Source organism: Apaloderma vittatum, unplaced genomic scaffold (assembly GCF_000703405.1).
Source record: "Apaloderma vittatum isolate BGI_N311 unplaced genomic scaffold, ASM70340v1 scaffold1641, whole genome shotgun sequence".
Classification (NCBI taxonomy): Eukaryota; Metazoa; Chordata; class Aves; order Trogoniformes; family Trogonidae; genus Apaloderma; species Apaloderma vittatum.
In genome coordinates, this window is record NW_009698306.1 from 57,562 (window position 1) to 72,521 (window position 14,960).

Consider the following 14,960-nt stretch of genomic DNA (forward strand, 5'->3'; position numbering starts at 1 on the left):
ATAAGGATCAGTTCGTACTCACATTGATCATTAAGGAAAAAAACGGCATTGAAGATTTCCAGTGAGCTACTCTGGGGGAGTGAGGGACGATTCTTTACCCATGATGTAACTTTTGTAAGCCCTGGAAGTTTGAAATGGTTTGTATTTTAGCACTTAAAAGTTATACTAGTGTGCCTGCATGCAACCACATACTTCAGTATCATAAATACCAAACAGATACAGGAAAAAGCAGCACTGATAATCTGGAAAGATTCAGAGGAAAAAAAACCAACACAAAGTGAAACATTTACCTTTCTGCTGCCAGCACTAATATTTGCCTGTCTTGGTTTTCAAGAATTCAAGTAACAAACATAACACATACAGCCCTGTAAATCCAAACACATTGTAGGAGACTGCATGGAGAGGATCTGCTGCTGAGCTTTGACCACGCACGGAGAACTTGCACTACCAGGATGCAGGAACCACCTTATGTGATCAACATACATGGAATAGGCTGGACTTGATGTTATAGGCTGGACTTGATGTTGTTATAGGCTGGACTTGATGATCTGAGAGGTCTTTTCCAGCCTCAGCAATTCTGTGATTCTGTGAATGTCCACCAGAGACATCACAGACAAGTTTCTCAGGTTAGCAACTACGGTACTGAAAAGAAACACGCTTTGCACAGAAAGAACACACAGAGGCTTCATGTAGGTGCTTTATTTAAAAAAACCCAATAATTTAAAATTCAGAAAATTTTGAGCAGGATGCAGGTGGCAATGTCTTTTTTAAAAATCACTTTCTGAAGTACATAGACTGGAAGACCTCAAAAGCCAGTGCTCTCCCACAATGTAAATTTTGTTTACAAGATTTAAAGCACCAGAACCTTTCTGCCTCACGGCAGGAGCTTCTCTGAAGCCTGAACTGACAGCACATGACCTAAGCTTAATATAGTCTTATTTATTACAGTCGCTTCTTTTCAGAAAATGTTAATCCAGAGGCAGCTTCTCTCCCAGCATTATGCGCCTGAGCATCTCCATAATGTGAGAAAGATAAGGAGAAAGACAGAAATAATGTGAAATATGCATTTGAAAAAAGTTACCAAGTTATGGGAAAAAATAAGTAGTATACATGAGGAAGCAAGGTGCCTTTTATTTTTTTTCCAGAAAATTCAGCTTTCTCAGGAGAATGGCAGCTTAGTCCTCCCTAAAGAAAGCTCTGTAGAAAAAGGAGTTAAATAAAAACCTCACAGGAATTTACAATTCTCCCTCCAGCCTACATCCTTTTAAAAAACATACATTCTTCCTTATATTTATTTATGCCTACTGCCCTCAACCATCCAGTCTCTAAAATGCTTCTCCATCAAGCTTCTGGCTCTCCAGTCACCAACATTGACAGTGGGGATAATTTTCTGCGGCTTCAACCACTGAACAAAACGCTTCATTTCCAGGTAACTGCTGTGTTCGCTGTAAGGAATCCCTGAAAGAAAAAACATACCACAGCAATCTGTCAGTCTACCTAGCTTCTTGCCAAAACACTTCTGCAAGCCTTCCAGCTCAGAAATTCTTTAGATAATATTTTATTAGATTCACATTTGAGATCGAAAGCTTAAAGCAAAATGAAAACCCAGACTTTCCTCCTGGAAAAATTACGTTGCGTTAAGTTTCCAAGCCATTTATCAATGCAAACTGGGTGACGCCGAGCGTTTGGTTAAACGAACGTTAAGAGATTCAAACCCAGCCACCAACAAGAACTGGGAGGAAGGGGAAGACCCACAGTCTCTCACAACGAGTGAAGTATGGAATGAAATCTTGGCTCTAGAACTGCTCCGTCACCAGCATCAGTCAGGCCAAAACTTCACCCCTGAAGTCTCTACTTATATCAGATAAAAGTCTTCATTTGCACGAGAAGGACAGGAGCAAAATGTATGTGAAAATCTGCATTTACAGTGCTCCCAGTTACTCAAAGACCTCTCCAGGAGAGACCATCTCTTCCGTTTCTCATCGAGTTATGAGAAAAAGCATTGGTCACAAAAACCAGCAGGAGTTTCCAGAATAAAAATATGAAAAGCATCTACACAAAACCAAATGCGCTGAAACTTTACCACGCTTATACCATATATGGTGATCTTTCCTCTTGTCTGAGGTTTGATATCCACCAGAGAAAGGCATGAATCAGAGTAGGTCCACCCAGTAGGTCTGAAAGCCAGAACTTGATCAAAATTCTCAGAAAACTTATTCAAGTGATCTTGCAAGCCCTGTGAAAGGAACAGAGCATATACTTAATCCCACAAAACAGCTCAGTCCTCTGAAGGCTGGAGATTTCATGATGGAGAGACTTCAGGCTTGGTTTTATTTTCACGTTTCGATTTAACTTTTTATTTTAAATACATCTGCCTCGAAGTTATTAATGACAAAATAATTAATGATAAATATTTACATTTCTAGAGCACCTTGTACTTTAGGATCTCAATTGTTTCCCCTGAATAAGCACATACTAAGAGCTCTGCATTTCGGTTCGCAGCACATGAGGCATAAATCACATTTTCTCACAGATCTCGCTCCCCAAGTCACTCATTTCCTCCTCTCAGCTGGAGGTCAGCATTCTCACAGCTGAGTGGTGATGACAGCACAAGCCTGCTTCGGTGCAAAATCATCAGGTTAATTTCCACTGTCACAGAGATCCTGGTATCTGCTTATGCCCAGAAGTGCTCAGTTAACTGTAAGTCACTCAAAAAACTGCAGCAAGCCAGTGCACAAGTTGAGTACTGTTCTGAGCACTAAACCATGTTTTACCACATCTCCATTCATTATAAGAAGGAAGCTACCTCTCATCCCTTCATTACAAAAAAAAATAATTAAAATTACTTGAAAAAGTTTCCAAGTCGGCTCAGTTAGCCTTCAGTGTTGTTTAAACTAGGATTGGGAAAAAGATGAGAGGGATGTATAAAGGAATGTACAATCCTATTCCTGGATAAAGTGAAGTCAGTATCATTTCAAACCAAAAATAGAAAATCAATTTCACGTGTCCTGTATAAAATCTTAAAGGCACATTCTCCATTTGAAAGCCCTACCAGACTACAGAACTCAAATTCATAAACTTCCTATCAGCAGCAGGAAGAGGAATCCAAAATAAAGACTGATTAAAAAAAGGTGGGGAGAGGAGGATAGATGAGCTGCAACAGAACACTAACTAATCTGTCAGTCACTTGAAAATGACTGAGCAAGAAAACAGAAAGCTGCCCATGACACAGCCACAGTTAACAGCACCCTCGGTGTAACGCCCAGGAGCAACACACAGAACCCATCAAACGAAGCACACAAAAGAACAACAAAACCAAGCTTCCGCACCCCTCGTTCCACTGAGCAACAGGAATTAGGGACAGCTGCCGTGACTCTTAGCACACTGCAAACGTCCAGTCCTCACGAGATTAAAAGATGTAACCGTAGCAGTCTAACTCTCCTTCACACTTCATTTTGGGAAGACTAGCACAGCTTAACCTCATGATTTGCATATTTGTTCCCCTTGTTCTAATGAAATCTAAATAGAGTACTTTGAATACAATAACGATTCTCCTAAGCAATACTAATCCACTTTCAAATTTTGTTACAAATTAAGTGTGCAACACGCACATTAAGGATGCAATTTCGAAGTCATAAAAAATTATCTCTTCCTTTCAATCACAGGCGCTTTTGAAACTCTCGCCTCAGTGCTAGTGCAAGACATCACTGAGCTAAGCAACTTAAAAGAGGTGCCCAGTCCTAAAGACCCCAGTTCTCTGGAAATCTTCCACTGTGTACTCAAGGGGCAGAAGCCTCAATTTCTAACTGTTAACAAAAATTGTTTGTTGCAAAAGAACCACACATGAGTTTCAAAAAGATGGCCTCATTCCACAAAACAAATTACTACAGCATTTACTCATAACAAGTCCACTTTAAATACAAATTCCAATTTCTTCTTTCATTACTTTAGCCAACACTGTTCTAAACTTTCATCCTTTTAAAATGGAAAATGAATTTCACAGCTAAATCAACCTCCTTCCATCACCATGACAGTCTGCTAGCTACACTGCTGCCTGGATAAACATCAAGTCTAGTGAGACTTTGTGGTTATTCAATATTATAAATGGGACTGCTTTCATCCTAACTACAGATTGAGGCTATTTCCTCTTAAATTTGAACTTGTTCCTTCAAGAGATTTTTGGGACAGTGTCACAACTTCTTTGGATTTGTCCAGAAGCTCCTACGTGCAAAGATGAGTCCCTGCATTCCCTGAGCAGCTGCCTAGACCTCCTTATGGTACAATCACATCCCCTGCCTGAAAAATTCCAACCAGGCAAACGCTCCGTGCAGCAGAACCATGTAACAACCCCAAAATCCACAAAGGAAACTAAAATATATTATTTTTTAAGACAACACATTAAAAATAAATCCATACACAATTCCATTACTCGCTTTCTGACCCACCGTGGAAAAGATTATAGGACAAGATTAAAACATTAAGATATTAAGTTTCACTTCCTGCAGCTTCCATCCAAATTGCACAGCCTTTTTTTCTCCTTTTTAGGTCAACTCTGACCTTGACTGGTTCTGCAGCTAAGTATCATCTTGCTCTGAAGAATTTGCTTGAGATGGCACAGCAGGCCTGAAGCAAAGCAGGAAAATGAATCCAAGTCCATAAGGCGTAATCGACCACTGTTTGTCTCTTTCTTCCAGGCTACCTTTAATCTAGAGCCTGCTGGTTGCTTTAATCCCATTCTGTATTTTGAAGTTTATTTAGAAAAACTTTCTTTCCCCATTTTCAATGTCTTGCTACATGCCAAAGCTTTACGAAATAAATATGATCTGACAAGAAGCTAAAAAGCACGAAGCACAACACCGGTTGGGAGGAGCCAACAGCGTGATGAACCAGCTGGTTAACAAGCAGAACATATTCTCTGAACTTACCTTAAAATTAATTTGCATCATGGGAAGAACGTGAAGCAAAGTACCAGCCCAGTCCACACTGATGAGGGAATTCACAGCTGCTGACTCCAGGCACTGCAGCGTTTTGTACTTATCCCGGGACATGCTTGCTTTTGAGCCCAGAACTTCAGCAATTGCTTTAGCATTAATTGGGAGGAAATCAAATAAAGAAAATTATAAGAGTTCAGTTTTTTTGCTTGCTTTGGAGATATTCTTGATTATTACACTGGATCATTTTTACTTTTGGGAAAAAAGAAATTTCCAGATTCAACAGGATACAGTGTTTCATATTCTAAAATCAATAAGAGAAACCTACAACGGCTGTTAAAAAACCTCTGGCTTCTACATTTTAGCAGCAGAATTGTGTATGACAACTGGAAAGAGAAGAAGTACTCTGATGAGTTCTAAGTCATATTTCTTTGGCAGAATGTTATCGAGGCGAACTGGCATTTATTTCAAAGATTCCAAAAATGTGCAGTTTCTGGAACACACAACAAACAGCCCACGTTAAAAATAAACTAAATTTCAGCAAAAGTAAGTCTTGCACTGATGACTTTAAATATACTCAGAAGCCCCAATGTTACACAGCTGCCTGCATGGGCAATCACGCTGGATCCTAAGGCTATAACTGAGCGAAACATGGCACACAAGATTTTCATTACATCAGAAAATATGTGTTTTGGTTTGGAGAATGCTTTGTTAAAACCAATTTCGTTAAATCTGACTACTACAAATATTTAGCAAAATCCTAATACAAACCTGGAAGGAAAATTATTCTTAAACTTCTGTTTTGCTAACAGTTTATTTCCCTTTGCTGTTTCTTGACAACATGAAATTATTAACACCAAAAACATCCTAAATGCCTCACTTAGGGTTTTTTTTTTTAATTCCAATTAGAGATTTTCTCACCACAGTCAGTTAAGTTCTTTACCCTGAGGGTTGTGAGGCGCTGGAACAGGTTGCCCAGGGAGGTTGTGGATACTCCACCCCTGAAATGTTCAAGGCCAGGCCGGATGGAGCATTGAGCAACCTGATCCAGTGGGAGATGTCCCTGCCATGCCAGGGGGGTTGGAACTAGATGATCTTTGAGGTCCCTTCCAATCTGAATCATTCTATGAGTCTATGAAATAGGCTCATTCATTTAGTATCCAAATTGGCCTTCTGTATATTTGGGGGGGTTGTAAACATGGCAGAAAAACATTTCTTTCAGAAAGTTACAACTTATTGATTAGAAAACTAAAAAAATCAGCAGTAGGATTATTAAATATATTTCATTTCTTTACATAATATTTGACCATAAAAACTAAGTGATCCTTTATATTTTCAAGAAAAAAAATCTTTTAACACTGACTTAGATATTTATATAGTTATTCGATCCGGTAAGCTTTTACATACCTAAAAAAACTTTTTCCTTTCCAATGGAATAAGTGCCACAGACAACCAGAGTACGTGGGTTTAAAGTCACTGTCTCAAAGGCGGTATTGACAGCAAACTGGATAACCTCTTGCTGAGAAGGAAAAGTGTATTCAGGACTACAGTATCTGGGGCATAGAAACAAGATAAACCACTGCGTTACATAAGACAGAAGACGTCTGAATTTCCCAAGGCGGTCCTCACAACTGCGTGCACACAACAACAAAGTAATGAAAAAGATGTCATCCTCCTTTACAATTTCAGTCTATTTGCAATCTATCTATTAGAAACCACTGAGGTGCCCTGCTAAAACCGTTGCCATAAAATTTACATTGAGCTGACCAGTTTCTTCTCTACATCTATCCACTTGTCTGACACTGACACTCAATTCTGCAGTTTTTGTCTATAAATACCAAGTGCTCTTTCAAGCTAGATATTTGTATCACATACTAATTACACCCTTATGTCTATTTTTTGTCCTGCACACAAACCATAACATAAGGCATCATTCATTCTCAGTAACATAAGGAACAGGAATCAAAGATTGCAGCTGGGCATTAGTCATCAGACACAGAAAAACAATTTTAACAGATGAGTCAGAGAAAGTTCTAATGAAAACCTGGACAACCAATTTAACCATTTGGAATTCTTTTTGAATTCTCCCACACCTCTTTTCATAACAGAGTTGAATCAACATAAACCCAGTGTTCTATGAATCTCTTGTTTTAGAGCTGAATACTCAATGCATGAATTCTGACACCCAGAATTTGATACCATTTATAAATAATGTCACCTCAGCAAATAGTGCAGCATCTTTTCCACTACCCACTTTTGTTCTCCCGTGTAACAGCACAGCAGGTGAATGAGCTAGACACACACGGATATTCAATAAATAACTGATTTAATTCAAGACTAATTGAAGAGCTATCAAGTGTTGAAACAGTAAAATCATTTACACTTACATTTATTTGGTTCATGTTAAAGATTTGCTAAATCAAAACCAGGGTTATATGGGAAAAAAATAATTAAGTAATTCAACACAACTTACGTGGTATCAAGGTAAAGGGTATGGACTTGTTGACCAACCAAAGCAGGGCAGCGCTCCATAGAAGGATCTGCCCTAAAGTCTCCTGTGTGCAGAATAACGGTTCCACTTGGCAGACGGAAAAGGATCATTGTTGCACCTGGACAACTGAAACAAACCAACAAAAAACCCCACAGATTCTGTTAGTTCTCTATACTGATAAGCTTGCTTGTGAAATAATTCACTCTTGAGTAGCAGGAAGATGTGCAGAACAGCATTTGAAATCACAGCTACTGCACAGCCTGATTTAGCTAGAAATCCATGATTTCTAAAGGAATTCTGAAGCTAAATTTATGGCCATAGGCAAGGTAGACTTGAAAAGACAAGAAAAGAAACCCCACACCAACATGTAGCTGATGTGGTGGTGCTGGGTCATAGGCTGGACTCAGAGGTCTTTTCCAGCCTCAATAATTCTGTGATTCTATAACCAAGCATTAACTTCCTTTTTGGAATGCTCTGTCTTCTAGGTAGGACAAAGATGCTGCCTTAGTTGCTGTCCCTGAGGTTGTATTATTGAATTCAAAGGGGAAACAGCACACCGAAGCAGCATGCTTATTGAGGACAAACAGAATCATATTATTGCAGATGCGTCTTCATTCTTGCAGGACTTCCTGAAGCATTCCCTCTTAAATTCTATTTGCAGATTTTAAGTATTATCCTCCACCCAGAATTCCCTGGTTGGACAAACACAATTCTCTTATTGGTCACAGTGAATTCATTGCATCTTCTGCAGTTCCTCACCAAAGCTGTCTGAAGGCTAAAAGCTTTGGAAAGCACTGGAAAACCAGAGTGAGACTATTTTGGACGTGAATCATCTGTAAAGGGTAAATGAACCAAAATCTCAAAAAAAGAAAAACTGGCATGAATCAGAGCTAAAATGACAGAACTGGTGAACTCTCCAAGAAGTTAAACTTTGTAGCTAAGGTTTATACGCCTTTTAAATTGAAGCAGAGAATCAGAAAGACAAAGAGGAAAAATGAGAAGTGTCCAAATTACATAAGCAAGGAGGTTTCCTTCATTCCCAGAAAGGGTTCTCAAAAGACTTCACAGAATCTTATCTCTCTAACTATAAACAAATCCTACAATAAGTAATAGTCAAACCAGCTGTGACACAGTGCTGCATTTCAATGTATACTTCAGGGAAAGGACCTTTCCACTAGCCCACAGCCGAATAAGGTACCAAGAGGCAGAACAACAAGAGGACAGGGCTGGAAGTCAGGTGCTACTGAACTTCAAATGCACAAATTATCACACAGCGCCAGTGGAACACACAAAAAATGCATTTTACTAAGCCAACTCAGAAATGTCAAGTGTATTCATCCTTCTTTTTTCAGATCCTCTGAAACCTAAACAGCACGAAAACACGACCTGTGTCTGTAGAACTATTTAATATTCTACACACACAAACAATGCACAACAAATGCAATACATACTGATTGGCATCAAGCAACATCACTTTGATCCCATTCACTACACATTCCGTTTCCATCGGCAGCACGTGGACATACTCTTCTTTGACTCGAAGTTTGCTCTTCACCAGATTGCCAGTTATCTGTAACGGGGAAAGGATTTAATATGGAATAGCAACAGAATCTAAAAAAAGCCTCTGTTTATTTTAGAAACAAATGCTCTCAAGCCAGACTGTCTGGCTTTGAGAGAAACTATGAAATCCTGAGTACAAGTAAGCCTTTCGGTAGCATTTCACCTCTCAAAAAGAAAAAAAGCTGCCTTAAAAAAATCAAACTTTTAAAAGCCTGTCAACAGGTTACAGATTGGAATCAGAGAGGAGGGAAACAAGGGGGAATAACATCTGTTACAGGCTGCAAAGGCAAGAAGAGGAGATGCATAAAGCTTTCTTTAAACAACTAGAGAAGTTTCCAGGTCACAGGCCCTGGATCTTACCACCCCAACACCTCCTGGAAGGGCATCGGGGGAAACGAGCATTCAAGGGGACTTCCAGAGTAAATCAGAAATAGGGTTTTTTTGATGCAGGTCCTGGATGAATGGATTAGACAAAGTGCCCTCCCATGTTAGGAGTCAAGAGCAGTTGGCTGGACACACGATAGATTCTAAGGCCAGCCTGGCCCATCGAGCAGCCTGAAGCACAGGCCACGCAGGACCAGGCTAAACCAACTCCATTTACCTAACACGGAGAAGGGATGGCTTAAGCACGATCTAATTCCAGACTTCCACCACTGGGCAGAGTTAGAGGGAAGACTGTACTAGATTCTTCTCCGTGACGCACACAAAACCAACACGCTACAGTCTCAAGGTGCAGAAAGGGACATTTGAATTGTACTGTTAGGAAAAAAACTCAAGAGTGGGTAAGGACTGCAAGAGGTTATGAGGAGACAGTGAAATTTGTCCTGTTTTCAAAATTTGACCAATGAAGGCTCTCTGCAGTATAACCTAACTTCGAGGTTAGACCTACATTGTGCAGATCAGTCTACATGACCTCTCAAGAACCTTTTAATAATAAATTTTTTCAAGGTATCTAGACAGAAATGGTTCATCAACTTTCTTCGCCAGTCAAATCAGGGTGAGAACTTACTACAAGGGAAATCCAGATTCCCCTACAAATATCCACTGTGTCTAACTGACCCAACATGGGAACCTCTGGTCTTCTATTTATTTTCATCAGTATAAAAGTGATTATAGTTGCATAAGCATAATATCTAGTAATCCTGGAAAACCTTACCTTATTACAGTAGATTGGAAACATGAAGTTTTTTGTTAACCCACAGTAGTGATCCGAGTGAAAATGCGTAAGGAAATAAGCTGTGCAGCCTTCGACTTCTCCATATTGGAAGGCATCAACTGTAAAACCGGTTCCTGCAGCAAAAAGGGAAGAGAAGGCAGTCAGTAAACATGCATAGTTCAGAACAAGTTTCTATGCAAATTTTCCCTTTTTTTCCTTCCAAAATAAAAGGAAACAGTCCAGTTACACTGCATGCAGTTGAAGGAGCCATGTAAAGACAAGCATGGTTTATGCAGGTGTCAACAGTCACAAAAACATTTTCACTTCTTAAAACAAAAATTTCACAAAGTGTCCACACACAAATACTGTCAAAGGCCTCCCAAACACGGTCTTGTTTGGCTGCTTTCCCACAGAGATGACACCTGGTTAAGCAAATAAAACACATTTATCTTCATCCAGCTGGTATTTTTTAAACTTCATGTAGATTAAAATCTAATACCAATATCTTAACACAAAATAAAACAGACAACCACAGCTTTACAAAATGAAGTTTTGCAATCAAACTGCAATTTTTCAATTATACAAAAACTTACAGGTCAGTCTTCAAGGAGAAGCTTGGCACTTACAATCACTTATATATTTCTCTTTGGCTTCTTCCAATATCTACCAAAGGCTAAAACAATCCTTTAGTGGTAAATAGAACTGTGAGAATCTGAAGCTTTTGAAGCTGCTGATCCATCATCCTGTAATTTATGTAACTGCTTGAGATGATTCTGAGAAATTCTTGGCTGTTTCCTTAACTAAATTCTTCTGCTTGGTTTTCATTTCTTTCTTTTCACATTGTAGTAAAACGTATTTCCAATACTATTGAATTTCAAATGCTTTCAGGCACAACTGAAGCAATGTGAAAGGTTAAATTCAGGAATTAGAAGTGAATAGAGATATATTCAAGGGACATATTCAAAACCATTTAAGGAAGTAGTTCCATCTTTCAATAATACTTACATTTCTTCCTCTAAACCATTCAGAAGTCACTCCTTTAAATAATTTTCCTGAGAAAACTATTTCACTAACTATTCTCAGCTGTTGCTGACTCTAGTTCTGCAATCACCTGTTCCTGGAGATCTGCACCTACGCAGGATTTTATTAACTTAGATGGAGGAAAGAAAATTCATTATGAGCTGCACTCCAAACCGTCATGAAGAGTGAAGAATACTGAGACTTAGAACTAGGAAAAAGAATACAACACTCAAGCCAAAAATCAGTTAACCTCTATAAAAAGAGTTACTTCTCACCTGGTATTTTCTTGTAGAAAGGGCAGTGTTTTGTTCTTTTTCCTTCACCTGCAGTAGGTAATTCTTTAATTTTTTTTCTCCACCTTTGTTGGCCACCAGAACTGACATTTGCAAAGGCTCCATCTTGACTTGAAGCTTCCATAACTGCTTCTACATTTTCCACAGACCCTTCAGCTTTTCTTTTTTGCTGCCTGGGCCTCTTTCCACTGGGAGTTACTGAAGTTAGTATCTGCTTTCCCTCGCTCAAACACGTCTCTCCTTTGCTTTCCTCTTTTACTTTGGGTTTCAACCCAAAAAAAACACCAATGTCCATTTGTTTGAGTTCTTTGGCAGAACTAGATTTGGCATTTATATTTGCTAAAGAGAGAGACGGTACTGTTTTAGAGTTGGGGCTGGGAAAGCACACAGCAGCTTTATCACAGTTTCCTTCTCTCCGCACTACTGACTGCAAATTCTCCTTGTGAGCTTTTTTTTCAAATGCATTGGCAGTCATTTCATCTGCAGCAGTTAAAACGTTACTTGGGTCCCCCAAATCGTTACTTTTCTGTGTCAGAAGAGACCCGGCATCCCCTCCGACTACCAGCGACGACATCTCAGTAAAACTCATGTAGGCGGGATCCAAAGGACAAGCACCAGCGTCTTCTGACTCTGTGTTACCTGCTCTAGCAGCAGAGGAACTCAAGCCTGGCTGTGCAATCACCTTGCAATTAGAAAGAAAAGAGGAGCCCCGGGGAAACACCTCTTGCTGATGCTGATTGCCTCCAGATGTTGAATTACACAACTTGCTGTTCACCTGACTCTGAGGCCCAGTCTTCACAACGTGATCTAGATGGTGCAATGTATTTACTTCCTCACAATGTTTTTTTTTAATGATGAAATTTCCCATTTTGGTATGCTCATACTGAGGCTTCTGCTGTGAGAGAAGTCCATCAGATGTTTTAAACACGACAGAATTCGATTCTTTATCTTCAAAGTTCCAGACTTCAAATAATCTATCTTGTGACATTTTTACTTTTTGCTCCTCTTCCTCAGTTTCCTCTTGACTTTCCTCAAAATTACTCAGAGGAGAGTAAGAAATTTCACAGTCACTAAAGTCCACTTCTGACTGTAGTAAACTTGGCTGAGTTGTATCTTTCTGACTACACAGATCTTCTTCTGTTCCACTTTTTTGAGAGGATGCAAAGTCATAAAACTCAAAATTACAACTATTGTCTGTGGTCTGCATAAGCTGAAATGACTGTTGAGGCTTTTGAACATCTGCAAAAGAGGAAGTACTTTCACTGATTATATTTAGAGGCTTCATGTGTGGTGAACTCTCTACCATCATTGTACAGTCATCATTTGAGATATTTTTTACATTATTGGATGGTTTCTCATTCTGCAATATTTTCTCTACATGACTTGGAGAGCAGCTGGGCTCTGCAGCAGTAGAACATGTCATCTTCCCCTCCAAAGTGTTTGCTGAAGAGTTCACAAGATAATCTCCTGCCCTGCTTGCTGCAAGCAGGAAATGGCTGTAACGCTTGTAGTGGGATGGAATGGTGGAAGTGCACAGCAAACCATCGGGACACTCTACAGAAAGAATTGTACAAAGAATTAATGTTAATATCATCGTAAATACAGCTGGCATGATTGTTAAAATAAAAATTGCACATGACACAATTTAAAAGCTTCTTCTTACAAATGCAAATATTGAAGGACAGCAGGCACAAGCAAAAAGTACTTTTAAAGCCACTAAGACCTCCTGCCCTGAGCTGAAGCGAGAATGCTTCCAATCTAAAACCAATTAACTGTTGTTAATACAGCACTACAAATTAATACAGCCCTCTAACAACAAGAGTACTTAACCCTGTTTCAGTGCTGTGCTAACCAATCATGTGGTGGCTTCTAGTTTAGAACCGTTTCACATACAAGCAACGAGCTCAGAGCAGTAGTACCAGAAAAAACCAACAGATATGTTTCAAAATAAACCAAAGCTTGGTTCCAAATCAACCTGAAACTCCATTTCAAATTATCTGTTGGGTTACACATTAAATTCATATATTAAAAAAAAATTCATGTATTTACATATGTGAAAACAAGTATTCAGGATTCAGATGCCAGCAAAAAAACCTCGTGGCTGTTCCCTAGGCCTTTTTTGCTGAGAGTTGGCTAGCTTAACCTCTGAGGATTGAGAAGTGACTGCATAAATCAATCAGAAGGATTCCCCATTTTTTAATTATGGGAGTAAGAGATAGAAATGAGGTGTTAACACACCCACCTTAAATTAAAACCACTGCCAAAATCAGGATTAAAGGACTCGCATTTCACTGTTCTGAGGAAGAAACTTCACGGAAAGTTACAAAGATAAAAAAGGAAAGTGACTGAGTTACCTAAAACAGCCTTTACTCAAGTTTCTTAGCTGTTCACTTCTGTTTTCCAAAAGTTATAAGGTGTACTAAGAACATAAGTTGGATGCCTGGATCTGTTCAGACACAGTATTGGCACATGAAACTAGCACTTGGAGTGAGTTGGTTTTATTCCTCTTGTACAGAACTCAAAACAAAACTGTTGTTTTACGATACAGGAATGCTCATGAATAATTCTGCATAAAATTTCTAAAGCATCTTAGACCAGGGGTAACATTTCAATTAAATTAGCCTAAAAGTCTGATTTCAGATTCCAACTGTCCACAGATACCAGGACAAGTCACACAAGAACATGGATACACAATAATAAAATTTATACATCAGGAGAAAGAAATTTCATGTTAAAAGTAGTATCTTCTTACTGAAGGAGGTTTTTTTGCTGACACTGACTTAGTAATTGAGATAGGTTCCATCATTTTAAAACTGTAAACATGCACCTTCAATTTCTTCAATAAACTACTAAAGCTAGAGCTCAATAAACAACCATGAACCTTTTAATCACTACTCTAGTAAGTTTTGCATGTCAGATTTCCATGTTCCTCACAAAGAACCACAAACCTCATACGAAAGTAATACTGATAAACGATCAGTAATAACATACTGAAAAATCAAAACAACTGCCACCTCAGATTTTGACCTAAACATGAGAACCAAGGTTTACAGTAATATTATGTGAGGAACCTTTTCTTCGAAGGTTTTCTTTTCCTTACACAATTCGTACCTTTCTCAATGGACCCTGGAGCATCCAAACATTCAGCAACGTGCCATCGAGGTGTCTGGACCAACAGCAAAGAGAAAGGCATCTGACAGCTCGGACAGTGTCCATCGTGAAGGGGCTTCACACCTTGTGAACTCTGTTCTGTCAGGCTACTCACACTTTCCTGGGAGTGCGCGCTACTGTCATCTTTACACGGATCTACGTCTTGATTTGGCCTTGATCTCGGCTTGGTTTTCTGAAGAGAATCACTTTTTTCTATGGATTTTTTTTTATTCCTAGTTTTCTTCCTTTTCGGGCTGCGCTTGCCATCACTTACTTTCTGCACAGGTGTAGAGACGCTCTCTGAAGTACTCTGATGCTTTTGCTTCCTAATGGATTTGTACTCCCAAATGTCCTCTTCC

At 39.2% G+C, this 14,960-nt stretch overlaps 1 protein-coding gene across 1 annotated transcript; it reads right to left on the reverse strand.

Moving 5' to 3' along the window:
* Window positions 1–1,184: 1,184 nt before the first annotated feature.
* DCLRE1A (DNA cross-link repair 1A) lies at window positions 1,185–14,955 on the reverse strand (the record flags this gene model as incomplete). Its single annotated transcript, XM_009877949.1, has 9 exons — window positions 1,185–1,458; window positions 2,095–2,236; window positions 4,926–5,080; window positions 6,339–6,484; window positions 7,405–7,548; window positions 8,874–8,992; window positions 10,139–10,272; window positions 11,434–13,005; window positions 14,563–14,955. Coding segments are annotated over 9 exons (2,972 nt in total), but the record flags the coding sequence as incomplete, so codon positions are not given.
* Between the last annotated feature and the right edge of the window lie 5 nt (window positions 14,956–14,960).